The sequence below is a fragment of the Loxodonta africana genome, chromosome 5 (genome assembly GCF_030014295.1).
Source record: "Loxodonta africana isolate mLoxAfr1 chromosome 5, mLoxAfr1.hap2, whole genome shotgun sequence".
Classification (NCBI taxonomy): Eukaryota; Metazoa; Chordata; class Mammalia; order Proboscidea; family Elephantidae; genus Loxodonta; species Loxodonta africana.
Window position 1 is genome coordinate 101,229,413 of NC_087346.1, and position 27,685 is coordinate 101,257,097.

The window sequence follows — 27,685 nt, forward strand, 5'->3', positions numbered from 1 at the left end:
TTCAAGTTTCTCCCACTATTTTTTTTTTTAATTGACACCAGTTGTGATTTCTTCCTATTTGGAGTCTACAGTTGACAGTTTAGCAGTTGGCATATGAAAAAATGGCAGAAAACCAGTTTCTCTAAATACATTGGCTGAAATAGTGCGTACGTGGCTCTGCTCCGTGTAGTCATCCAAGGATCCCGTTGGTAGAACACTGCATGGCTTCCATCCCCAAGTATAAGGTGGTCATTCAAATTGTCATCATTTCCCAAGAAGTGGGAAGATGGGGACAGAATGGAAGGCAAGCAACTTCCCTATTTAAAAGAAGGAGAAAAAAGAAAAAAAAAAAGTTGCAAACATCACTTCAGCTCACACAGCTCGTTGGTCAACAGTCACATGGCCACACTTACCCACAGGGAACCTGGGAAAAAGGAATCATTTCAGGTTTTTATTAAGGAAAGAAGAGGAGAGTGGATTCTGGACAACAATTAGAAGGCCACCTTATACAATTTAAAAATGCCTTAACAGCTTAGGTAAAAGAATTCAAGCTATATCTTTTCTGCAACTGTAAGAGCACTTGAACCATTGTGTTTACATTTGCCTGTGTTATATTTAACCTGTTAAACCTTGGGTAACATTTACTATAGTTAAACCTAAGAAATACATCAATCGGAAGTCAACCTTTTGTTATCCCTAGGTGAGTAAGTAGTACTACAGCTGTTCACAACAAATAATTGGCAAGTCAAGTCCTAGATCCTAATGTTGAAATAAATGCTAGATGAATAAGCTGGGCTGAAATGCAGTCAGATGCATGAACTTCTTGAAGACTCTGAGGTTTGACATAAAGGTAATAGAGATACGTATTTTCTGCCAGTCTGTGGGTTGTTGTGTGGGAGCCCCTACATATTTCACACTTTCCTGCCTTTCCTTCTACCGCTATTCTCAATAACTCCTCTTAGAATAAAGATAAAGGAAAAAATTTTGAGATGCAACCTGTAATAACTTTGTATATCTCATTTTCATAGTCTTTCAAAATGGGCACTTTGGGTTTCTTGGGAAAGAGAATATTTTTTTTTGTCTGCAAAACTTTGTGCCTGGCATCCCAGGTCCCCAGACACTGATTTCCTGTAGCAACTGCCTCTCCCCTCCCCCCCACCAGTCATTGTGACACCCAAAAAGAACCCTCAATATTTCCCAGTGTACTTCTAGAGGATGGTGGCTTCCCAAATTGAGAAACCTGATTGGAAGTTGATTTCTAGTTATTTTGCTTGTTTCATTTTGTAGAGAACAAAATACCACTCATTTGTATGGCCATTATATTTCTATCTTCTGTTGAGAACAAGAGTTCCTAATTTAGAGCTAATACCTGAATCTATACATAGAATGAAGAAAATATGGTATATTTGGCATTTTTAGAGAAATACAGAACCTCAAAACTAACATGGTTATTACCCTGACAACTTGGGTATTTTAGAAAGCAGAACATTCCTTCTTCTCTCCAGGCTTTTAGGCCTCTTGACTAGCAAAGATTCTATTTTTAAATGTCCATAGATCATATTCTTAGGTCTCGTTTACCTCTAAAATTCAACAGTTTTGTTTCATAAAGTTGGACTCTACCTAAAAATGTTCCAAGGTACCTTTCTAGGAGTTTTGAATAGTTCAATTTGCTAAGTTTAAGTTTCTTTAGTTATATTAATCTCTTTGGGTCTTAATTTTCTCACCTATGAAACTAGTTCACGTTGAAGGGTTCCCAGTTCTATTCGTTTATAATTCTGACTAAAAACAGGCAGGAAAGCAAGCCAGGGAAGGGTGGTTACAATAACTCAGAAAAGACACCCTGTGCCTAGACTTAGTTGAGGGCCTTTGCTATGACCTGGTATTAACTTACTCCATGTTCTTCCAAACTAATATAGCCCAGGGTTACTGCTGGACTATTCTGTGCTCCACCGTGGATTTTAAGAAAATTCTGTTAACAACAGTTTTGGTTTTTGAGCATTAGCCAGTTTGTTGATATCTCTTAATCCATTAATCTGAGTATGGAGACCTCCCTGGAATCAGTAATCATTTACACTATGGTGAGGTTCTGGAGGTAGTGGGCCCTTTAATGGCAAAATGTCAGGACATCCCCCTCACTTCCACGGAATAGAGGTTGTTTTGAAAGCAACTGAGCAAGTTTATACTAGATTGTTTACCAAGCTCTGCAGCCTTTGCGGTGTTAAGCATGTCACACCTCTCTAGTATTAAAGACAGTCAAAGGAAGTGAAACGTGCCATCAAAGGCTTTATGACTCCTATGATACAACAGGCTGAAAGTTGTGTTTTTAAAAATTTGCACTTAGAAGTAATCTCTGCTTTTCTACCTCTGATAAAGCTAGAGTAACAGCATCCTCTTCAAAGTTACTGAAACAGACTGAAGTTGTAATGTACTTTGTATTTTTAAGCACCATAAATGCCAAGCCCTACGAATCTCCAGGGCTTTACTGGTAGTTTCCCAGTGTTTAACTTCGTGTATGTTACTTGCGACACTCACTTCCCGTGACAACCGAGGAGAAGTGGAAGGCAGATGCCGTCCTGTGTGCTTGTGTTTCTTGGTCATTAGGACACTTCCTGCAAAATGGAGATCAAGCCTCGTTTCTGCAGATGACTAACTTGGAGCCCCAGCTGTGGCAGCCACAGCAGAGCTGTGTACTGCTTCACCGAGCAGGCCCCCAGTGCTCAAGCTGCGGCAGGCTGTTTCGGAGACAGCCTCTGATCATTTACCCTGGCCTCCCTCCCACTTGGCTCTGCGTCGTGGAGCAATAGAATCATTTCCATTCTTTCTCCGACTGTTCCATTTTCTCTTGGCTGCTTTCCTCCTCCCAGGGGGATTGTTTTCTCTCAACTGTCAAAGAGTAATGTTTAAACATGAAAAGCAAGGCTTCAAATTCATGTGAATCCAATAAATAGTACCTCTGCCCACTCTTAATGTCTCTCCATGGTGTAATGCCCTGTGGGGGTGGGGAATGGTTCAGGATTACTATTTTAACACCATGTCGGAATGATGCCTCACCTTCTCCCTTCATGTCAAAGGGCATCTTTATTCTCTCATGTAGAGAATAGCTCCCCGGGTTTCATGACCTGAATACTCCAAAGTATATCTACATCATCCTCAAAACACCCACTGCTTAGATCTCCAGGTTCCTGTTTTTCAAAAGCAGCATTTTACTTCCCAAGTAATTCTCAGAATTTCCCTTCTGGATAGTCCAGCTAGAAGAAGAGTTTATTTGGTATTGATATTCTCATTGGAAGATGGAGTAATAGGTAGATACTTAATCACAGACATTGTCAGTAAATCTGAGAAAAATAAGACCACAAAAAAAAAAAATAAGTGAATCACGTGTCAGGTGATTTTGAAAGCAAAAGATTGCCAAGATTCTTCCTGACTTTTCATTAAGTCATTGGAAAATAGTAGGCATTTAATGCATGAATGAATTAGGAGAGTGAGGGGTTTTTGTCTGTGTGGCTAGCTGGTTTTTGCCTTCCCTGGAAAATAGCAAAAGAGGAGACTTAAATTCTGTGTAGTAGCATTTACACTTATTCTAGAGTTTCTTCCTTCCCTGCATAAAGACAGCACTTTGCATTCAGGAAGTTGTATTTCAGACTACTTATAGTTACTATAATCATAACATAGCCCATATACCTTCTTTTTATTCTTTTATATTCTTATATAATTCTTATAATAATCATAGTAGCTACCCCTTATGTAGCACATGGTCCAGGCACTGTTTTAAGTGCTTTATATATATTAACTCAATCCTTATAACAACCTCATGCTGTAGGTGCTATTACCCCCTACATTGGGTGTAATTTATTTAGTGTTTCCTAGATAAGAAAACTGAGGTAAAACTAACTTACCCAGGGTCACACAATTAAGTGATAGAGCTGTGATTCAAACACAACCAATCTAGCTCCACACTATGACTTTTTTTTAATTATACAGTTAAATTGATTTTTTTTTTCCTCTTGATGTACAGTTCTATGGAAGGAGCTCTGATGGCACAGTGGTTAAAGAGCTGGGCTGCTAACCAAAAGGCTGGTGGTTTGAACCTACCAGCCACTCTGTGGGACAAAGTTATGGCAGTTGACTTCCATAAAGATTTACAGCTTTGGAAACCCTATTCTGTCCCTGAGTCATGGGTCGCTATGAGTCGAAATTGACTCAATGGTAGTGAGTTAGGTTTAGTTTTTTGGGGGGTGGGGAAGGAGGGAGGGATTTCTATGGATTTTAATACATGAATAATTTCATTTAGCCATCACCATAATCAGGATATAGAATGGTTCCATCAATATTTGTGTTTTTAATCACTACATCATACTGCTTTATGTACAAGAACTCATCACAAGTCTAAAGACAAGAACTATTCAACCTTAGAAAGGAAGCTAACCATCTCAGAGAAGAAAGGAAACGTTGAAGGCCTTCAAAGGTAATGACCCATTGCCTTGAGTTTTGTGCTCTTTTAAGAATTATTTATATGGGATCAAAGTGACAACTGCAGCTCAAAAGATTAGATAGGAACCTTAGGGGGCAGTGAATTTATGTTAATGGAGGTGGAACAACTGGAAAAGGGAGGGTGAGAATGGTTGCACAACTCAAAGAATGTAATCTATGTCACTGAATTGTGTATGTAGAAATGGTTGAGTTGGTGTATGCTTTGCTATGTATATTCTCAACAACAAAATAAGAAAAAAAAAAAGATAATGACACACAATTTCCTTGGAAACTCTATAACTGTCCCTTAATTCTTTTTGGCTTTCTTTGAATCTTACCATATACAGTTAAACCCTAAGTATTTTCAGTCTATAAATATCTGATGTGCTGTGCAGATCTAAACGGGTACGAGTGTGATCTCCATGCCGTTTTACCACCTCAGATAACTTTAAATTGACTGTACTTTCAGGGCCGGCTGGGAAACTTCATATCGTTAGTGAGCTTGCCAAGTACCACGGACAGATCACAGCATGCGTGGAGATCCTGACCCACAATTCTGATTAAGAAAATAGTAAATTAAATACACAAGAAATTTGGAATGCAAACATCCAAAGAATTACACCACTAAACCATCATGAAAAAAGAGGTTGTAATTATTAATTCTAGCCCTACTAGTGAGAATTACAATAATTAGTGGTCACTATTTTTATTCACAAATCAAATAGCTTCAAAGACCAAATTTTTATTTTGATCCTGAACTTGTTTAAATGGACCTGCCTTTTCTATTTGTGTAGCACTCATACTATTTCCTGTTCCTTGTTACATCTTGACTTTCCAAAAAAAGGGGTTTTAGGTTGTCTAAAAGCTTTTTCTTTTTTTAATTTTATTTTGCTGTTGTTGAGAATATACACAGCAAAACATACACCAATTTAGCCGTTTCTACAAATATAATTTGGTAACATTGATTACATTCTTTGAGTTGTGCAACCATTCTCACCCTCCTTTTCTAGCTTATTCCCCCCTCATTAACATAAACTTGCTGTTCCCAAAGGTTAAGCTAAACTATGGTTTTAATATCAGGGGATATTTTTGGTTTAAGTTTTAAAGACTATCTCAGGGCAATAGTTTCAGGGAGGGGTTCATCCAGCCCCCATGGCTCCAGAAAGTCTACAGTTCATGAGAATTTGAAAATCTGTTCAGCATTTTCCTCCTTTTAATCAGGGTTTGTAGAATCTTTGATCAAAATATTCAGAAATGGTATCTGGGCACCATGCAGTTCTTCTTAACTCATGGCAAAGGAGGCACTTGTTCACAGTGGCAATTAGCCTCACCAATTAAGAGCTTTCTATTATCATCATTCTTTCTCAGCATTTAACATCTGGCTTAACAAAAGTTATTTTTTTCTTGTCTTTGACTTTAATCTCTATGGTTAAATACTCAAAAGGAAGGCAAATCAGAGAAATGCAGACTGCTTTTATTTAAATGTCAGATAAAAAGGCATTTTATTGAAACACTAGCTAAAGAAAATGTCTTTTTCCACTGGATAAATATGCTATTATGCAAATCTAATTCTGAGAAATGTGTTGAAATTTTTCAACATGGGAACATGGACAAGAGACTGTTCAACAAAGGAGAACAATGCATAAACGGTCTCATTTACCCACCAACCTGCCCCATTCATCATGGGTGTCTCTCCTAGGTACAATTGCTCATTTGTTAATTGGAAATGCTTATTTTTTATTGATTAAATTTGAGGACATGATTTGATTTGTGAATCTGTTGCAGAGTAACAACCCCAAAACTTAGTGACTTTAAGCAAGCATTAATTTGCTCGCAATTCTTGGGATTGGCAATTTAGTCTGGGCTCTGCTCAGTAGTTCTTCTGTTCTATGGGTACGTGCTTGTGCGGACAGTTGACAGGCAGACCAACTTCACTCCATGTCAGGAGCCTCAGTTGGGATGGTTATAAGGGCCGGGAAAGCTGGGCCTCTCTCCATGTGATTGCTCTCTCCACCTAGGGTATTATCCTCAATTCAGGTTTATTCATAAAAGTATTCTGAAAAATATAGCACGAAGCTGGAAGCTGCAATGCCCCTGGGGGCCGAGACTCAGCAGTCAAACCATGTCACTTCTCTAGCATTCTGCTGGTCAAAGCAAGTCACAATGGCAACATAGATTCATGGGGTAAAGAGATAGACAGCAACTCTTGACACGAAGGACTGCAAATAATTTGTGGCCATTTAAATTCACTACAAGGCTTCATTGCTTTGATCACCTTGAGGAAAATGCAGCATAACATGCTATCTCTTCCAACAACCTTTGTTGTTGTTAATTGCCGTCAAGTCCATTCCAATGATCTATATAAAGTAAATCCAATGTAAACCTACCAAATAAGAAATTTGATTCTAATTTAAATTTACCTCAGGAGTCCGATACATAAAGCAGCTATCTGACTGGAAAAAGGGAGGATGGGGGTTATTGACTGTCAATTTCATCATAAATCCTTCAGGAATATTTTCTGTTTTTAAGTGTGTGCATGTATTCCTTTGCTGAATTGAAAAAAAAAATTAATTCCATTCAGATTCAAATCTAAGTTTTCACTGCCCCAACCCTGTCCTCCATGAGGCAGCACCTACAGTAACAGAAAGCTCTCTCAGGAAGTCAGCTATCTTGGAAGTCTCTATCACAGGGAAGGTAATAAGAACACAGAAATGAGGGAACTTCATATCTCAAAACAGTACAGGTAGTCCCCAACCTAGCACATATTCGAGTTATGATGAACCATACCTTTTTTTTGGTACATCTTTCATTAGTAATATGTCCTCCATAAAATGTTAAAACATATCTGTAAGTTTATATGTAATGTTTTACCCCCAAAGACAAAGATCAAATTTATAAAGATACTGATACTAAAAGTCAATAATAATGGGGAAAAAATGAGGTATTTGATTTACATCAGAGCTGGCTTATATCAGAACAGGACCCCGTCATAAGTTGGGGACTACCAGTATTCTATTAGTCTCCAAGAAGAAAGAAAGGATGGAGGCTTGAGGTAGAATCCAAGCTGAGGGCCCTAGAGCCCTATGAGCTCTTCCTTTCTCCTCCTGGCTCCACAATCAGGGAGAAGGATGAGGTGACGTGGGGTTGGAAGTGATTTCAGAGCCCTTCTTTTAGCATTGGCCATCTACCAGTATTTCTCAATCTCTTTCCTTGCCTTCCCCCACCCACTCCCAGTCATGCCAGAGCACACTGAGCCCAGGCTGACTTAAGAGGGCAGGAAAGGGGTAAATCATATAGGGGGACCTACTGGCTCAGTGGTTAAGAGCTTGGCTGCTAACCAAAAGCTCAGCAGTTCAAATCCGCCAGCCACTCTTTGGATGGCAGTTCTACTCTGTCCTCTAGGGTCACTGAGTCAGAATTGACTGAACAGCAACAGGTTTGGTTTTTTACTTACTCGTAATCCAGTCTTCAACTCAGTGTTTTACTAGAATTTCATGCTGGTGTTTCTAGAGATTTGATAAAGGATAAATTTAATTTTCTAGCCTGCTATAGCTCCCCACAGGAACCCATGAGTTACTGTTATTGGCAGGGCAAAATTTGGGCATTCCTAGGTCCCTTAAATCCCATCAAAGAATAATAAAATCTTTCAATTTTAAGCCACTAACACTCAACAACCAAAAAGAACAAAAACCAAGTGCACTGCTGTTGAGTCAATTCTGACTCCTGGGGACGCCACGTGTAATAGGGTAGAACTGCTCCATTGAGTTTTCTTTGCTATAATCTTTACAGAAGCAGATCACCAGGTCTTTCTTCCATGGTATACTGGGTGGGTTTGAACAACCAACTTTTAGGTTAGCAGCTGATCACAAACTGCGTTGTGCCACCCAGGAACCTTTTTCACTAACGCTTGGGATATTTAAATACCAACTTCAATTTTATACATACTCTTCCTGCTGGTGGGATTGTATAATGGTAAGATCACCATGGAAAACAGTACAGTGCTTCCTCAAAAAGCTAGAAATAGAAATACCTTATGATCCAACAGTCCCACTCCTAGGAATATATCCAAGAGATATAAGAGCAGTGAAACAAATAGACATATGCACACCTATGTTCATTGAGGCATTATTCACAATAGCAAAAAGGTGGAAACGACCTAAGTGTCCATCAATGGATGAATGGATAAACAAACTGTGGTACATACATACAATGGAATATTACACAACTATAAAGAAACAACATGGATGAATCTTAAGGACATTATGCAGAATGAAATAAGTCAATCACAAAAAAACCAAATATTGTATGGTCTCACTATTTAAAAAGTCAAGAATAGATATACACAAAGCAATGTTCTTTGAAATTACCAGGCATGGGAGGTGAGGGAGGGGGCATTATTTTCTACATAGTAGACACTTGTTATTGTTGGCCATGGGAAAGGCAATACTAAATACGGATGAATTCTTACACACCTTCACCAAGGGTAAATAAAGACACTAAGAAGTACACAAGAAAAAGGGACAATTTCAGTAAATGCTACACATATACAATTTTGCAACAACGATAACAACCAAAAAATATGTCTGTGGTTACATAGGTAAATAATATGTATATAGGAAAGCATACGAAAGTACATGTACATGCATGTAAAGGTGTATAAAAATTGTTAAATAAGAACCTAGTTTGCTGTGTAAGCTTTCATCTAAAACAAAATATTTTTAAAAAATCATCTTTAACTCCTATTCAATAGTCTTAACGGGAGAGGGAGGCCTACCACCTAATGTGTCACAAACTTGGAGGGTGGTGGGAGTACAATGGGATTATGTTCATCAAAAGAGGGCACAGGTTAAAATGGTTGAAACAACAAAAAAAAAAGAATTTGAACAACTGTTCCCACCACTTAGTGCAAAAGGGAAATCATAAAGGAAAAAAGAATTAGGTAAAAAGACAGAAAGCTAAAGATATGTAAAAGCTTTATGAATTAGTTTCACCGTATACTTACAGAATTGTTAACAGTTTGAAGAAGCCATTTGATTAACACAGCTAATGAAAGCAAGTACACAAGTGCCAAAGTATAACCTTGAAAATTGCAACTGAATTTAAAGATCTCAAGAATAGATTTGATGTGCTAAATACTAATGACAAAGACAAGAAGAGTTATGGGAAGACATCAAGAATATATCATACATGAAGAAAATGAAAGGAAGTTGTACACTTGTAAAAATTTGAATCAACAAAAGTTGTGTGACAGACATATTTACAACAATCACACACACTGATACACACACACAGAGTGGCTGCTGAGGCTCCTTATATACAACCAAACACCTCTTAGGATTTGGTTCCTTGGTTGGGAGGTTTAGAGTCATGGTTTCATGGGACATCCCAGTTAACTGGCCTAGTATCTTGTTTAGTATTTTTCTTCCACCTTCTAGTTCATTGTATAGTGCTTGGGGTCTTAAAAGCTTACAAGTGGTCATTCAAGATACAATAATTGGTCTCTATTTGCCTGGACAAGAGAAAGAAGGAGAGTCAGGAATAGGAGAAGGAAGTGGAATGTAAGGCTACGTGACTCCATGAATAACTGTCCCCTCTGCCACGAGACCAGAAGAACTGGATGGTGCCCAGCTACCATTACTGAATGTTTTGATCAAAGATTCTATAGAAGAATCCTGATCAAAAGGGGAAAACTACAGAGCAGAATTACAAATTCTCATGGACTCCAGACCATTTAGAGCCATGGATGCTAGGTAACCCCTGAAACTGTTGCCCTGAGATAATCTTTAATCCTTAAACCAAAAATATCCCCTGAAGCCTTCTCAAAACCAAACAATAGTTTAGCTTAACTTAGTAAAGAATGTCTGCCTTGAGCATTAAGCTCCTTTAAGATTTATGTATATGGAATCAAAATGAAAACAGCAACTTGAAAGATTAGATAGGAAACTTAGGGAGCAGTAAGTTTATGTTAATGAGGGAGGAAAAACTCAGAAAACGAGGGAGAGAATAGTTGCACAACTCAAAGAATGTAATCAATATCCCTGAATTCTACATATAGAAACTGTCGAATTGGCATATGTTCTGTTGTGTATATTCTCAACAACAAAAATAAATTATTTTAAAAAAAGAAAGTGATAGGCCATTAAAAATACAAGCAAGAAGGAAAAAACCAAAATGAATGTCAGAAGAGACAATGAAACTTCCTCTTGAGCACAGTGTAGCTAAAGTAAACAGAAGAAGTGAAGTAAAAGAGCTGAAGATGAGATTGTAAATGGCAGCTCAAGAAGACAAGGTAAAGTATTATGATGAAATGCACAAAGAGCTGGAGTTAGGAAACCAAAAAGGAAGAAAGTGATCAGCATTTCCCAAGCTAAAAGAACTGAATAGAAAATTCAAGCCTTCAGTTGAATTACTGCAGGATTCTATGAAGAATAAATTGAATGACACAGGAAGCATCAAAAGAAGATGGGATATACCGATTCACTGTACTTAAAAGAACTGGTAGGCATTCAACCGTTTCATGAGGTAGCATATGATCAAGAACCACTGGTACTGAAGGAATAAGTTCAAGCTGCATTGGAAGCACTGGTGAAATAACAAGGCTCCAGGAATTCACAGAATACCAATTGAGATGCTTCAACAAACGAATACAACACTGGAAGCATCAAGAAATTTAGAAAACAGCTACCTGGTCAGCTGACTGGAAGAGATCCGTATCTGTGTCCATTTCAAAAAAAATGTGATCAAACGCACTGCAGAAATTATAGAACAATATCATTAAAATCACATGCTAGCAAAATTTTGCTGAACATAATTCAAAAATGACTGTAGCTATACATCAACAGGGAATTGCCAGAAGTTGAAGCCAGATTCAAAAGAGGACATAAAATGAGAGATATCACTGATGTCAGATGGATCTTGGCTGAGGCTGAAAGCAGAGAACTCCAGGAAGATGTTTACCTGTGTTTTATCAAGTACATGAAGGCATTTGACTGAGTGGATCATAGCAAATTATGGATAACATTAGGAAGGGATGGGAATTCCAGAAAGTTTAACCATGCTCATGTAGAACCTGTACATGAACCAAGAGACAGTCATTCAAAAAGAGCAAGGGGAAAATGCGTGTTTCTGAATTGAAAAAGGTATGCAGCAGGGTTCCATACTTTTCAATCTGTATATTGAACCAATAATCCAAGAAGCTGAACTATATGAAAAAGAGCATGGCATCAGGATTGGAGGAACACTCATTAACAACCCACGGTGTGCAGATCACACAACCTTGCTTGCCAAAAATGAAGATGACATGAAGCACGTGGTGATTAAAGTCAAAGACTACAGCCTTCAGTATGGACTATACCTGAGTGTGAAAAAAACAAAAATCCTCACGACTAGGCCCATAAACAACATTATGATAAATAGTGAAGAAATTAAAGTTGTCAGTGATTTCATTCTATTTGGAGCAACTATGTCCATGGAAGCAGCAGTCAAGAAATCAAATAACACATTATATTGGGCAAATCTGATTCAAGACCTCTTCAAAGTTTTAAAAAGCAAAGATGTCACTTGATGACTAAGGTGCATCTGACTCAAGCCGTGGTCTTTTCTATCACCACATACGCATGTGAAAGTTGGTCAATGAAAAAGGAAAGCAGAAGAACTGATGCATTCAAACTGTAATGTTGGTGAAGAATACTGAACATACAGTAGACTGCCAAAAGAATGAACAACTCATTCTTAGAAGAAATACAACCAAAATTCTCCTTAGAAGTGAGGATGGCAAAACTTTGGGTCATTTACTTTGGACACATCATCAAGAAAGACTAATTTCTAGAAAAGGACATCATGGTTGGTAAAGTGGAGAATTGGGCAAAGGCAAGGGAAGCCCTTGGTGAGATGGATTGATGTACTGACTGAAACGACTCAAAAATACCAACAATCATGAAGACAGCACATGACCGGTGTTACAGATTGAATTGTGTCCCCCAAAATTATGCATTGTAAATACTAACCTCTATGCCTGTGGTTATAACCCCATTTGGGAATGGGCTGTCTTTATAAGGTTATTGAGACAGGATTAGTGTAGAGTGGGTCTTAAGTCAATCTCTTTTGAGATATAAAAGAGATTAAACAAGCAAGCCAAAGAAGCAGAGATGGGGTAAGATAGATGCCAAAACACATGGAGATCTCCAAGGAACCATGAGGCAAAAGATAAAGAGACAAGGACCTTCCTCTGGAGCCAACATAGACAGAAAGCCTTCCCCTAGAGCAGCCACTATGAATTTGAACTTCTAGCCTCCTAAAATTTAAATTTCCGTTTGTTAAAGCCATCCACTTGTGGTATTTCTATTATAGCAGCACTAGACATCTAAGACAGAATTTGGCACCAAGAAGTGGGGGTGCTGCTATAACAGATACCTAAAATGTGGAAGTAGTTTTCGAATTGGGTAATGGGTAGAGGCTAAAAAACTTTTAAGGTACCTAATAGTAAAAGTCTTGAAGAGCCGGTTGGTAGAATCATGGTCGTCAAAGGCAATTCTGGTGAGGGCTCAGAATGAAGTGAGGAGCTATAGCGACTCTATTGTCTTAGAGAATACATGCGGCGCCAGCAAGGGAATGTGGCTAGAAATGTAGACATTAAATGTGCTTCTTCCTGGTGAGGCTTTAAAACAAAATGATGAACCTGTGACTGGACAACAAAGGAAGGGCAATGCTTTTTATGCAGTGGCAGAAAACTTGTTTGAATTATGTTCAAATGTTTGGTAGAAGGTAGAACTTGTAAGTGATCAACTTGGATATATGGTGGATGAGATTTCTAAGCAAGATCTTAAAGGGGGCTTGTGGTTTTTCCTTGCTACTTATAGTAAAATACGAGTTGAAAGAGATGGGGTAAGATAGATGCCACGACACATGGGAATTTCCAAGCAACCAGGGAGAGGGAGCTAAATAGACAAGGACCTTCCTCCAGAGGCAACAGAGAGAGAAAGCATTCCCCAAGAGCCGGCGCTCTGAATTTGGACTTATAGCCTCCTAAACTGTGAGAAAATAAATTTGTATTTTAAAGCCATCCACTTGTGGTATTTGTTATAGCAGCACTAGACGACTAAGACAACCAGGCAATATTTTGTTCTGTTATACATAACGTCACATAGAAGACAGCTGTCTAGACTGGATAACCTGTACATGATTTGGAGCACCTATATGGCTCCTTGGAAACCATATGGGGCAGTTCTACTGTCCCCTATAGGGCCCCTATAAGTAGGAATAGACTCGACAGCAATGGGGTTTTTTTGTTGTTGTTTTAAGAGGGCAACTAACAATGAAAGTGATCAGATGATCTGCTAAGATTTGGGATCAGGGAACTACAAAGGTCTCAGGGCATATCCAGACTCTACTGTAAAGCACATTTCTGAGTGTGGGGTTAACTTTACCTAACAAATTTGTTCTTTATCCTTGGTTCCTGGGCAATAACCTCTAAAATCTTGGAATTTCCCTGGTGATTGAAGTGTCTTTGATGAGGGCTCGAGACCACATCTTACCTAACAGGTTATGCTAATAAAGTGACTCAGGTCAGGGTTGGCCAGGCTGGAAAGGCCCACTTCATGATATTGGGGGGTGGGGGGTGATGAGTCAATCATGCCTGTCTTAGGCTGGGTTCTCTAGAGAAGCAAAACCAGTGAAATATATTCATGTAAATATATAGATTTATTTCAAGAAAATGGCTCATGCAGTTGTGGAGACTGGCAAGTCCCAAATCTGTGGGTCAAGCGTCAGGTGGAGCCTTCTCCTGACTCATATGTTTACAGGGGCTGACAAACCAAAATCAGTAGGTCAGATGGCTTACATCCCAAGAACCAAGGTCAGAGGATGACGAGTCAGATCAAGAAAGAGAATGAGCTTTGCCAAAACATCCATATATATTGGATGCAAGCCACACCCCCAAGGAAACTCATTTGTATTACTTTTGCTATAGTAAAACTAACATAAATATAGCACTTTCCATGAGTTCTGTGAGTCATTCTAGTCAACCCAAGGGAGTAGTGGAAGTCAGCAGGTCAGAAGTGAGGGGGAGTGCTTGCAGGGCTCAAGCTTATGCTGGCATCCTGAGAGGTTAGAAGGAACCCCCAAATTCACAGCCACCAGGTCAGAAGTGAAGGGAGCACTCGGGGGCCCCCGAGCTCACAGGTGTCATCCTGAAGGCGTAGTGGAAAAATCCTGAATTTGTAGCCAACAGGTCAGAAATGAGGGTGTCATGGGGACTTACAAGCTTATGGCTGGTGTCCAAAGTCTTGGGTAGACTTGGCAATCTGGAGGACCGTGACCTTTAACAGTAAGGTCTGACCTAGCTCTGTGTGGTTAGGGTCAGAGGAAAAAGTGTATATGCAGCTGACGTCAGAACAAAAATGGAACAGGAGAACAAAATTGACAATTGATGTGAATTGGTCAACACACCCATGTATATAAGCACAGCCCAGGGGATCTCCAGAAGGGCGCTTTCCTCTGGATTCACTGTCTTGAGAGGACAAGGCCCTGAAATAACTCTACACCCTCTGACTTTATCTGCGTGGGGTGGGCTGACCTTGGGGCTGCCTGCCAGTGAGCCATCTGCTAACCAGAGACAGAACTTTACCCATTATCAATACAAGGTTTAGAGGTGTGTGTACACATATATGAGTGGTGCTGGGAGTGGGGATACATCAAAAAGGTACAGGAAGAAAGAAAATGCTTATTATTGCCATTACTATTACTGCTATCAGTGCTATTGCTGCTATGGTTAGTCAAGGAGAAATGAAACCTGTGGGAAGACAGCACAGACATACATTAAAGCTATAAAAAAATACATTAAAAAAAATTTTTTTCAATTAAGCAAAATATAATCACATGGTGTCCAGTGAACAGCAAGCAAGTAGATGAGAACCCATTTTGGGGATATTTGTTGTTCTCTCCACTGCCTATCTCCTGGCAGCTGTCCAGAGTGGATAACCTGTTATAGTCCATTTTCATCACTCCCTATTAATTCTGGGATGCATGCAACTGAAACTGTAGCTGAAGTGATATTCTAGTAAGTGGATCAGATGGGACAAATGTCAAGACTTACCATACAGCAGGTTCACCAAGGCCCAAGAACCAAGGACTTATTCAAATAAATCCAGAACTTATTTTAAATTATTAGAAATGGTTTTTCTAAAAATGCCAAGTTGCGTGAGAGGGAGAGGAAAATTTTGCCTGGGGGGAGGCATTGAGTTTATAATAGCAGTAGATTTGGAAAAAGATAGGATAAGGCTTATGCACATGGAGAGTGTAATCAATACCATTGCATGGTGCCTGTAAACTGTTGAATTAATCAATGTTTTGTTGTATATATTTGCACCAAAATTTAAAACTTTTTTATTCAAAGTTCCATCTTTCTCTTGATGAGAATCTTTTGGCCCGAAATGGGGGTGGGGGGGGGCGCAGCTAGCTTATGCTGTCCCAGATCTGTTTTACCCTACTTTTTTTCTCCAGGTGAATTAATCTGACCACTGTTGGTAAACTTCTCGTGGTCTTTGGTAACCATAAACTGGTTTGACATTATAATAAGGGTCTCTGCATGGCACAAATGGTTAAGTGCTTGACTACTAGCCAAAAGGGTTCGAACCCACCCAGAGTCACCTCAGAAGGTAGGCCTGGCAATCTGCTTCCAAAAGTCACAGCTTTGAAAACCCTATGGAACAGTTCTACTCTGCATACGTAGGGTTGCCATGATAGAGGGAAGCCCGTACGGCCCATTAAAATAAGTGTCCTCTCTTTACCATGTTAATATAATTAAAGAACACATTAATATTCTTGTAAATTTAGAACACTCAGATTAGGCTTAGAACATTTAGTAGATTTGACCACCACTCCTATTTCCTCCTTTTATATATTATAGCATCCATTTCCCCACATGATTTAATATCCTTCACTTAATCAGAAAAGGCAGGGTAACACACACCTGCCACTTACTACCTGTGTGACCTCAGGCAAGTTAAGTTCTGAGGAAAGTAGGTGAAAATAACAACCTACTTCTCAGGGATATTGAGAGCAGCTCAATGAGTTAATGTCTTGTGCTTAGCTTGACACCTAAAAAGGATTACTAGCTGCTAATGCAGGATGTCTAGTCCTTTTTTGGGGTTTTAATACAGGATGTCTAGTCCCATGCAAAATGTCCCCCAATTATTTCTGAGTGTCCCTGGAGAAGGCTCACATAGGATCATGAATACGGCCTTCCTACTCTACTCTTACATGCCTTCTATACAAGAGGCCTGAGTTCAATTCCTGGCCTACATACCTCATGCACAGACACCACCCTCTCTTGTCAGTGGGGGCTTGCGTGTTGCTATGATGCTGAACAGGTTTCAGCAGAGCTTCCAGACTAAGACATACTAGGCAGAAAGGCCTGCTGACCTACTTCCAAAAATCAGCCAATGAAAACCCTACAGATCACAAAAGGGGGAAAATGCAGAACAGAATTTCAAATTCTCATGGAAATCAGACTTTCTGGAGTCATGGGAAGCTAAATGAATCCCCAAAACTATTGCCCTGAAATAATCTTTAAACTTTAAACCAAAAATATCTCCTGAAGTCTTCTTAAAACCAAACAATGGTTTAGCTTAACTAAGATCTATCTATATGGGATCAAACAGACAAAAGCAACTCTAAAGATTAACTAGAAGCTTGGGGCAGTGCGTTTATGTTAACGAGGAAAAACTCAGAAAACGAGGGTGAAAGTGGTTGTAAAACTTGAAGAATGTAATCAGTGTCACTGAACTGTACATGTAGAAACTGTTGAATTGTTATGTTTTACTGGGTATATTCTCTGCAACAATAAAAAAAGTTTAAAAAGGAAAAAGAAAACCCTATGGATCCCAACAGTCCAAACCACAGCTGATCATGGAGATGGCACGGGACCAGTGTTTTGCATCATGTGCGTGGGGTCGCCATGGGTTGGGGTCTGACTCCATGGTAGCTGGCAGCTAACGACTCCTCTTACACAGAATCAACCATTCTCTTCCTCTTCAGGATCAGCTCCCTTTGATGAAATTCCCCATGTCTGCTTACAGGGAGGCCACATGCAGGTATCTTACCACTCCACTGCTGTCACTAATCACCACGGGACTAATCATGTTCATTGATATCCCTACCAGAGAGGCTATCTCAGTGCTTCCAGTTCTGCTGGTGGCACCGATTCCTGACCTTGCCTCTTTCTGATCCCTGGGTACTGCCATCATCCTAGTCACCTCCACTAATACCAGGAACCCATGCTTGCCACTGGGGAAACATGCCTGCTTATTCTTTAGGATGAACTGTATCTCCATCAGAAAGATGCAAATAAGACTCCTTGCTGTTCTCCCTACAACGATCCACCAGACATGGCTGAATTCGAGTTACTGTTGTAGCTTATGCTCAAATAAGGACCCTACCTCATTAAACTGTAAATGTTTAATATACCATTATATGAATAATTCAATCATTCGCCCTGATAATGTTAGCTGAGTGCCTAGGTACTATCCCCTAGCACAGTGATGTTGGACATCTATTTTTCATAATTTTTTGTTGTTTTCAGGAACACACTAAATTGAACATTCCATATACAGAAATCTTTCAAGTCAAAAAACTTCAACATAGACTGTAAGGCTTGGTTATCATTGAAAAAATATGAAACAAGCTCTATTTTCAAGCACACAAGCATAAACAAACATAACTTATAAGACTGGAAAAAGTATAGGAACTTTCAACCACTCACTTCACATGGCTTCACTCTCAAAACACTTCAATTGTCAACCAGTTTTGGCAGGAAGAATATCAGGTAAATAACAGATATTAAAGCATATGCATTTGAATGCATACTCAATGCCAAAAGAATGACCAAATCTGTCTTGGAAGAAGTACAACCAGAATGTTCCTCAGAAGCAAGGACGGCAAGACTACGTCTCACATACTTTGGACATGTTATCAGAAGGGATCTGTCCCTGGAGAAGGACATCATGCTTGGTAAAGTAGAGGGTCAGTGGAAAAAAGGAAGACCCTCAGTAAGATGGATTGACACAGCGGCTGCAATAATGGGCTTAAGCATAAAAACAATTGTGAAGATGGCACAGGACCAGGCACTGTTCCGTTCTGTCGTACACAGGGTCACTATGAGTCGGAACCAACTCCATGGCACCTAACAACAACAACATTTGAATTACAGTGTTATCGAAGAATACAGAATATATCATAGACTACCAGAATGAGCAAATCTATCTTGGAAAAAGTACAGCCAGAATGCTCCTTGGAAGGGAGGATGGCAAAACCTTGTCTCATGTATTTTGGAAATGTTATCAGAAAGGGGCTGTTTCTGAAGGACACCATGCTTGGTAAAGGGTCATCAAAAAAGAGGAAGGCCCTTAACGAGATGGAATGACACAGTGGCTGCAACAACGGGCTCAAACATATCAACGACTCTGAGGATAGTGCAGGAGCAGGTAGTGTTGCTATGAGTTGGAACCAACTGGACAGCACCTAACAACAAGGTAACTAAACCATGACACATCCATACTACAGAACACTCTATGCCTTAGTTAAAAAGAACGAGGTAGGTCTCTAACTACTGACCGAGACCTCAAATTAAAGACTTCTTCTGCAAGGTGCAGAACAGTATCAACAATCTCATTTATGTAAAATACACAAATTATACATTTCAATGTGCATACACAGATGGAAGTAGTAAGTTAACAGTAGTTAACTCTAAAGAAACAAATGAAGGTCAAAGTTTGTCAAAAGAGATTTTCGCTTGTTTAAATTTCTGTGAGAATGCAGTTGTGTATGTTATATGATCTTTTAGAATGATGATCTAATTAGAGTACACAGAAAAAGAAAGTTGTAATACTCTAAAATCAATAAAAAGCACACCAGCAGTCTGACATTCAGAAAGAATTAGGTTATTGTTCTCAAAGATTGCCTCTTCTGGTGATACAATCTTGATTACTTGCAAACTTTCGTTTACAATTTATCCCTTAACATATTCCATCAAGCTTTCATAAATTTTATAGTACTGTTAATGACTTAAGCAGAAATTTGATATATCTGACTTTTCAAAGTATTTGGTCATAATTAGGAGCCCAAAAGTATATTAGCAGGGGTCACAGGATAGCACAAATGATTAAGCACTTGACTACTGGTTGGAAGGTTAGCAGTTCGAACCTACCCAGAGGCACTTCAGAAGACAAGTCTGGCGATCTACTTCCAAAAGTTCACAGCCCTGAGAATCTCATGGAGCAGTTCTATTCTGCACACATAGGGTCGCCATGAATAGGAAACAACATGGCAAACACAATAAGTATATTAGCAGACTAACTCTCATTTAGTCAGCTGGAAAGGGCGCTGAATTGGGGCACACGAATGAAACAAAAAACCATGAATCCACACCAATATCGAGTTACAAATTAGGACATGAGAAGGAAAAACTCTTCTTGACAGAATACCAGCTAGTTTAAATGGAGGTGTAATAGTAATAATTGATTCCAGCAAGAATCAACAGATGCTAAAATCACTGGGTGAATGTTGAGAACAGGATATTTAGTCTCAAAGTATCCTTCCCCTGCCCCACACACAATTTATAAAAGGAAAAAAATAACTTCACAGGGAAATACCTGAAGGACATCTTAACCAAATGATAAAAGTTAACATAATCGGTAATGAGATAAACTGACATATACCTTCTAGTGTAATATACTCATTTACAGATTGTTTTTCAAGGCTTGCTATTTCCTGCTACTTGATTCTCCTCACATCATCCAAGAGAAAAACACCCCAGTTTGTCTAGAAACTTAGAGATTTCTGGATTATCAGAATTAAAAAATTACAGTAGAACTACATTAGAAGCCAAGGGGAATCCCCCCCCCCATCCCGACACACATACTCTTGGGCTAGCCAATTAACAATTATTTGTCCTACTAAGGGCCAGATACTGTTTCAGGTGCTTCAATAGCAAACATAAAAGCATTCTTCCTCTCATGAAAATTACAATCTAGCCTGATACGAAAGCTCATACTACTTCAGCACTAAAATGCTAACTTGCACAAGCAGGAGTTATACAACTTAACCATTCCCAAATAGAGAGGCACATTATATATTTAAGGATATTTACTGGGCTTGGACCCAGTGCAAAAGGTCTTAATACTAACATGTAGGCACTTAACCATGCAATATAGTCAAAACCATTCTGTGGAAGTACTATTTATCCCCATTTGAGAGATGAGTAAAGAGGCTGAGTAAAGTTAGAATGATCTCCCAATTATACTCAGTAAGCGAGACAAGTCCAGTGCAAACCCAGGTCTGACTCCAGGACCTATATATAGCACTTGATGTAGCATGCGTCAACATCAACATCTTTTGAAAAGCCTTAACATTGAATTTTCCCTAATTAACATTAGCAAATTTTTTGCACTTTCACTTACCCGTCTTAGAGCTGAGGATAAGAGCTGCAAAGTACCCTAGAAGGAAGCTCATATAATGATACTGTTAATTCTACCTATAAACTAGGATTAATCTACGAAACCTTCAAGTGGGAAAAAAGAGTGGAGGAAGGAGGTCAAGTATAAATGTTTGATACATGTAAAAATCATACGGGATTTTTTGGGAAGGAGGTAGGAATATACTAGAGAAAGATACTTGTAACAATTATTTCATTCATTAAAGATAGCATACCAAATAAGACTATCAATAACATCTTATTTAAATTCCATACACCCCAGTCAGGTAAAAATTTCAATGAACTCTTGTCAATGACTCTACCACGCCACAGAAATGCTTAGAAATTTAATTCGCCTTGTTGCTGATGAGAAGCCTTGGGGGCGGGGGGAGAGGCAGGTAAAATCACAAATATTCCTTCCGGTTTGCAACTGGTTATCTTCCAGGTCACATGCTACATCTGAACAGTTGAATACCATCCATTTACTTTGACACTTTACACAGTTGGGGAGGTTTCTCCAACCCCTTCTCCACTTACTCTAAACTCCACAATATAGAAACCTATTCCTTTCCATTAACAGAGGAAGCAAAGCCTAAGATTCTGGTTTCTCTTTCCCCTGGGTTTCATTTACTTCTCTATAAAACCCTTAAGATCATACTTGTGCCCTAGCTCTTTCAGGGGCATTCAAAATGGGGCTTCACCCATAACCAACTGTCATGGCTAGGACATTATAGTTGTTAATACAGCTCTACATGAATTAAGACTATCCTCATTCATGATGGTCTAGCATGTGCAATTTGCCAAGCTGACAAAGACAAGTAACAAACTCATCTCTGCGTGCTTGCAACTGTGAGGAACATAACAAGTTGGCAGAGGCCCTCCGTGCTAAACACTAAATCAACCTAAATAAGGTTGATGACTACTATGGAAATGGGTAAATCTCTGGGAAAGGTAGAAAAGTTGTTGGCTGCAGTTGTCTGGTTAAGGACTATGGAAAAGAATCACAGGCCAAGGATGTCAACTAACAATATTTCAAATGCAACACATGAATAAAGAATTTGGTTCTCTATAAAAAATAGTGCCCTGGCACTCAGTGAACACTCAATTTAAAAACTATTTCAAGAACTTCAACCTATCTTCCCTTTGACCCTTTTTATTTCTAATTACAAATCTAAATCCTAATCTCAGTTCTACTATTGAAAAGGGCCTATTATTACTACTTTTAAAGGGATCTGTGGTTAAGAGGGAATTACTATGTAAAACCTTAATGAATTGTCCAGTTTCTCCCCCAGACCCTTTGTCTTGAAGAAAGCGTTTTATCTTTCATTATCAGGATGCTTTGGAGCACCACCCACTGGATTATTACCCAAAACCTTTCCACCTATTATAGGATATGTAAGAAAATAACTTTGGGAATCACTGATACACTTGCAATACCAACAAAGTTAAGTTGACTTCCTTGATACTTATGTACCAATAATAAACAAAGCCATCATTGTATTTTTTTTCCCAACTTTATTTCAACATAACTATGTTTACAGAAATACACTCATAATGGTTAACAGAATTCAATTGAAGTTCAACTTATCCTACACAATTTGGACCAAAACCTTGGTGCGTGGTTTAAGATTTCAAAAAAAAAAAAGAGGATTTACACCTGGTTTTTCATCTATTACAAATACAAATGTATAAAAGATCCTCCCTCAAATGCTGCTAAAGCAGGCAGCAAGAACCATGAGAAATTTACCTTTGGTTTGCTTCAGAAAAACACACGTATTGCACTGTAAAAGTTAAAAAATGATACAATTTCGTTATAGTTTCAATGCCAGCTTACAAAGTTCAATAACTACTGAGTGTGTATGTGGGGGAGGGGGAGTAATTTGAGAGGAACCTATACACACACGAAACTGTAAAAGCTACCTGGTTTTGTTAATATTGCATGTAGATTGTAAATCTACACAAACCAAGATTCAGGTAATTCCTGGACTGTGAATTAACACTATCAGCTCAGTTCACCTGCTGAGGTCAACAGCGAAATTCAGTACACTGGCTGTAAAGTTTTTCTGATTTATATAATAAAGACCAAAAAAAAACCAAACTAAGTTTCACCCCCAACTTTTCAGTCCAGAACTGATAAGGTACTACAGGCAAGGTATTCTTTCCATCATTAACATTCACAGGGCGACATGCCACGGGGTCTACTTGGGTTGAGACTTTTATCAGCACCTATAAGCAAAATAGCCCCCAAAGTTCAAAGACCATGTGACTTTGGAAGTGACTCTAAAAAATAAAAGGGCCCCTTTCCTGGAAGACTAGAGCAGTACATCCACCCAGTTATAAGAAGCCTTATCAAGAACACTTAGCTCCTTGTGAATTTCACCGCAATTAGAGAAAAAAAAAAAAGAATACATGTAGCTCCCCAAGGAAGAAGCAGCTCTGGAAAAAAAAAGAGGAAAAAATATAATTTAAAATATCTTCAAAACCGATGTGAATATAGGTTCAAAAGATAGTTAAAAGAGATACATTTTCATAAGACTATCTAGGATTAGGCTTATAATGTGTTCTAGTATTTCAAGTTTATCACTAGTTACTAAGCATCGATTTACAAATACATGTTCATTTTTTGTTCCTTTATCAAGAAGGGAAAATTGTAGTTTCAACTCTATTCAGTGGGAGGAGGGTAAGGGCTGAGAAAACAAAGAGTCAAACAGTTTCATGCAAATATCACATTTTTAAATGGAAGAACTCCCAACTGAACTAGAAGTTCATATTACTAATATACTTTCCATTGATACAATTTTTAATAAGTACGAATACATGGCATTAAGGTTCAGAACCTAATATAGGCCTGACCATCAAAAGTCCTTGTTTTCTGGAAGAAAGGCCTCAAAACTCCCACTCAATTTCCAGTAATAATGTTCTTATAGACCAATTAGTTTCCTGCATATTTTTGTCTTTTTTAGCATTCTAGCCTAAAAACTAGATTAGAAATTAGTTGAATTCTTCGGCATTCCCCAGAAGTATGAAAGAATCCACAAAAATCTGTGATTCCCTATCTTCCATCTACGCTCAAGGTGAATCTTTCTATACATACTGCAAAAGGTAACTTACGCAAAATGTACCCATGAGCATTAAAACTAGTTGTTAGAAAGATTTTACTAGCTTTATAATTTAAATTTAAAACATAAATATTTGCAACTTGATCTTCTGTTGACAATGATTGTCAGAGCCTAGAATTCAACATCATTTAGTAATTCCCATTCACACACACAAAACACAACACACATCATGCAATTTACTCCGTGTCTTGAGAATCTTCTGCTTCCTTAAATCTTTGGCCTCTCAGTCAATTCCAAGTCCAAACATTTTTTAACTTCACTCAAGATTTTTAACAGTTTTCCACCCACACTTTATCAATGTTTTTTTTCCCAATCTTTTAAGTTATACTGCCAAAATCTGAAACTTGCCTCAAAGAGATCACCAGATAAAAAAAATAAATGAAGTATTAAGTTGATTATTTCAGAATAAGTCATGGGAGGCCAGAATTGTTCAGGATCCCCTAATGGGATATTTTATTTTACTGAATGAATAATTGTTGTAAGCAAGAACTGCCAAAAATCCTATGTTGAATTCTTTCATATTCTTTGGCAACTATCCAAAGAACCTACAAAAATGTTTGAGAGTACACTTCCTTTTTCATACAAAGTGCCCCACTGGAACACAAGACAGTTGCAATTCATTTTAGGCCCCATCTATAGAAAGAGGCTGTTACAGGGACAGCCAGGACACCCACTAGTTTGTGGAAAACCCTGAGAAAGTGTGATTTTAAAATCTGGACTGTACTCAAATTTCACCAGCCTTTTATACTGTAGTCATAGGAAGTTCCAGCTGGTCTACCAGTACTCACACTACTGCTGTCTTACCCTAGGCTTGCTGTAATAGTTATGGCTTTGGAATCTCACAAGCAATATTCAGTATAACTTGAACATATGTCTGTCTCCTAAATCAAGATGTGCAGTTTTCAAATATCACTTCTTTACTCAGTTGAGTAGCCATATGGATGCCAGCCACCTATGGAAGAAGGTTTATCTCAAACATACTATTTAACACTGTACAGTCAGGACATAGCTGTACCAAAACAGGCAAAATATAATTACCGATGGTTGGTAATTTGATGTAAAAATCCATTCAATAGCGCCTAGTGGTTTATTGCAAAAATCAAAGCTGAGAGTTACAAATTTACTACATCCATTCAAAATAAATAACCTACATGAAATACAGCATAGATATAAAGATATGAAATTTAAAAAAAAAAAGATTGAGCCTGCATGTTTCATTTGCTCACAAACTTGCACGCTAATATTCTGCAAAAAAGACAATCGCAGCAAAGAAAAAGAAAACTGTCCTTTTGCAAACAAGCCTAAAAGCATCCCTCCAAAGAGGCCAAAATAAACATGCATATATATGTATAAAGTGTTCCTGTTCAACACAAATGCTATTTTTTTAAAAATTAACTGCATAGGTAAAAAAACAAACAAAAAAAAAATGTGCAACATCTTAAGCCATTAAAGCACCCCCCCTACACACACACACACACACACACACACACACACAAAGCACACCAAAATCACTGTTTTCATGACCAGTAACATACACAAATAAGAAACAATGATCAAAACTCAGAAAGTAAATACCTGGACCAATACACTGTCCATTGTTGGGAGAGTTTTTCTTCAATTTAAGTATCTTTTCTCATCTCTAAAAAAAATTTTAAAGTGCTAACTTTATATAAAGCAGGCAAATTCTTCAAGTAATTTGCTGTTGAGTATGCCAATTTTTATAGAGCTAAATAACAAACTATGAATACAGTGAAATGGAAAAAAACCGACACGTTGTACCTGAACAAAGCAACAGAATTCTATATCGTCTTGGCTTTCTCATTTCAATTAAATGCATAAGCTAACAGATTTAGGTTTCTGCTGATTTAGTACTAACTCCCTTGGATTTGCCAATTTATATATCAATCAGTATAAAAAAAGTCTTAAGGATAAGTGTCACTTAAAATCAACGCTGGACACTAATTAAAGCAATCTTAAAAATAAAAGGTTGCCTACTACTATAAATGACTATAAAATATGATAGACCTGTAACTTTGTCCAAAGTTAATTACTCCTGCCCTTTAGCTGCTTTCTCAAGGAAGTATACGTTAACCAAATGGCGATTGAGGTGTTTGCTGTAATCTTTCTCCTTTCTGAAAGAGCGATCACAAAAAATGCAAACAAAATCTCCCTCAGCCACTTTGACTGACAAAGCTTCCTTTACATTTTTTCTGCTAGTTTCTTGTGGAACCAGTCGAGCTCCATTCAATCCAGAATCATCGCTACCCTCAGACATGTTGTCACTTAGGTCACTTCCATCATGACTGTGAATGCCTTCGTCTTCATCAATTTCCTGAGACTCATTTACTGCCGTGGTAACAGGAGGTGATGTCACAGCAGTTTTGGACACTGTTTCACGTTTTTCTATCGGTGGGGGAAGAAGCAGTGGTAAAATTGGTTTAACTGAGTCTTTACCAGAGAGACTCTCTGTTTTGTTTTGATCAGTATCCGTTTCCATTTTACAAAGCATAGTGTCAGCCTGATGTTTATCATCTAAAATATCACCCTCTGGCATTTTCAAGTTTTTTTCACAAGATGAAATACTGGTAGATTCCTCGGTAGTAGCAGTAAGACCAGCTAGACTCTTGTCTGCGTCTTCTGCTCCTACTTTCTGAAGAGAGGCTTCTTTAATTCCTTCCTCTTCAGAGAATGATTTTTGGTCTTTTGATTCCTCTTCCTTTAAGTCTTCCTTTGGTGGCAGTGGTGACGGTAGGAGTTCCTGTGTGCTTGTACTTTCCTTTAGAGCCTGGCTATCTCTGTTAACAGGCACTAAGCCAACTTCAATAAGGACTTGCTCCTTCCGTGCCATTTCACTCTGTGTGTCACACATTTCCTTATTATCATCTTTTGGGGGAGGAGACTTTTTGGGAATCAGCTCCATCTGAAGAGACTCCATCTGAGGCGGCTCCACCTGAGGAGGCTCCATCCGAGGAAGCGGCTCCGTCTGAGAAGGCGGCTCCGTCTGAGGAGGCGGCTCCGTCTGAGAAGGCGGCTCCGTCTGAGAAGGCGGCTCCGTCTGAGAAGGCGGCTCCGTCTGAGAAGGGGGATCCGTCAGAGGAGGGGGCTCCATCAGAGGAGGCGGCTCCATAAGGGGAGAAGGCTCCGTCTGAGGAGGAGGCTCTGTCTGAGGAGGAGGCTCCATCTGAGGTGGCGGCTCTGTCTGAGGTGGCGGCTCTGTCTGAGGCTGCAGCTCCGTCTGAGGAAGAGGCTCCATCCGAGGAGGAGACACTACGGAAGGAGGCAGTTCCATGGGAGGAGATTCCATGGGAGGAGGAGGATCCACAGAAGGAGGGCCTGTGGGAGGAAGTGGATCAATGGGAGAAGGCCCCACCTGAGCTGGCTGCTTCTGAGCTGTTCCTGTCTGAGGAGGCTCTACCTGAGCAGGCTTCTTCTGGCAAGGCCCCTTCTGAGCAGACTCGACCTGAGGAGGCTTGCTGCTTTTTTTACTTGATTTATTATTTTTCAGAGTTTTCTTCTTTGTACTTTTTTTTGTGTATGTGTTTTGCTTTTTATTCTCCTCCACTTTGCTGTCATCCTTTGACACTTCCTGACTGATTCTGGATTTGCTTTCTACTTTTTTTTTCTTTTTTGTCATAGGTTCTTCATCATT

The 27,685-nt window shown here is 38.9% G+C and overlaps 1 protein-coding gene across 3 annotated transcripts in view; it reads right to left on the minus strand.

Annotated features, from left to right (window-relative positions):
- Positions 1–27,685, minus strand: part of REST (RE1 silencing transcription factor) — a 40,785-nt gene continuing 13,100 nt past the window's right edge. For 2 of the 3 annotated variants that reach the window (XM_064285759.1, XM_010595698.3), the window contains exon 4: positions 1–27,685. This exon is cut by the window's right edge and continues 620 nt beyond it. In XM_064285759.1, coding sequence (XP_064141829.1) covers positions 26,084–27,685 — 1,602 coding nt within the window. In that variant the 3' untranslated portion in view covers positions 1–26,083. The other variant, XR_010322096.1, reaches the window with a different exon arrangement.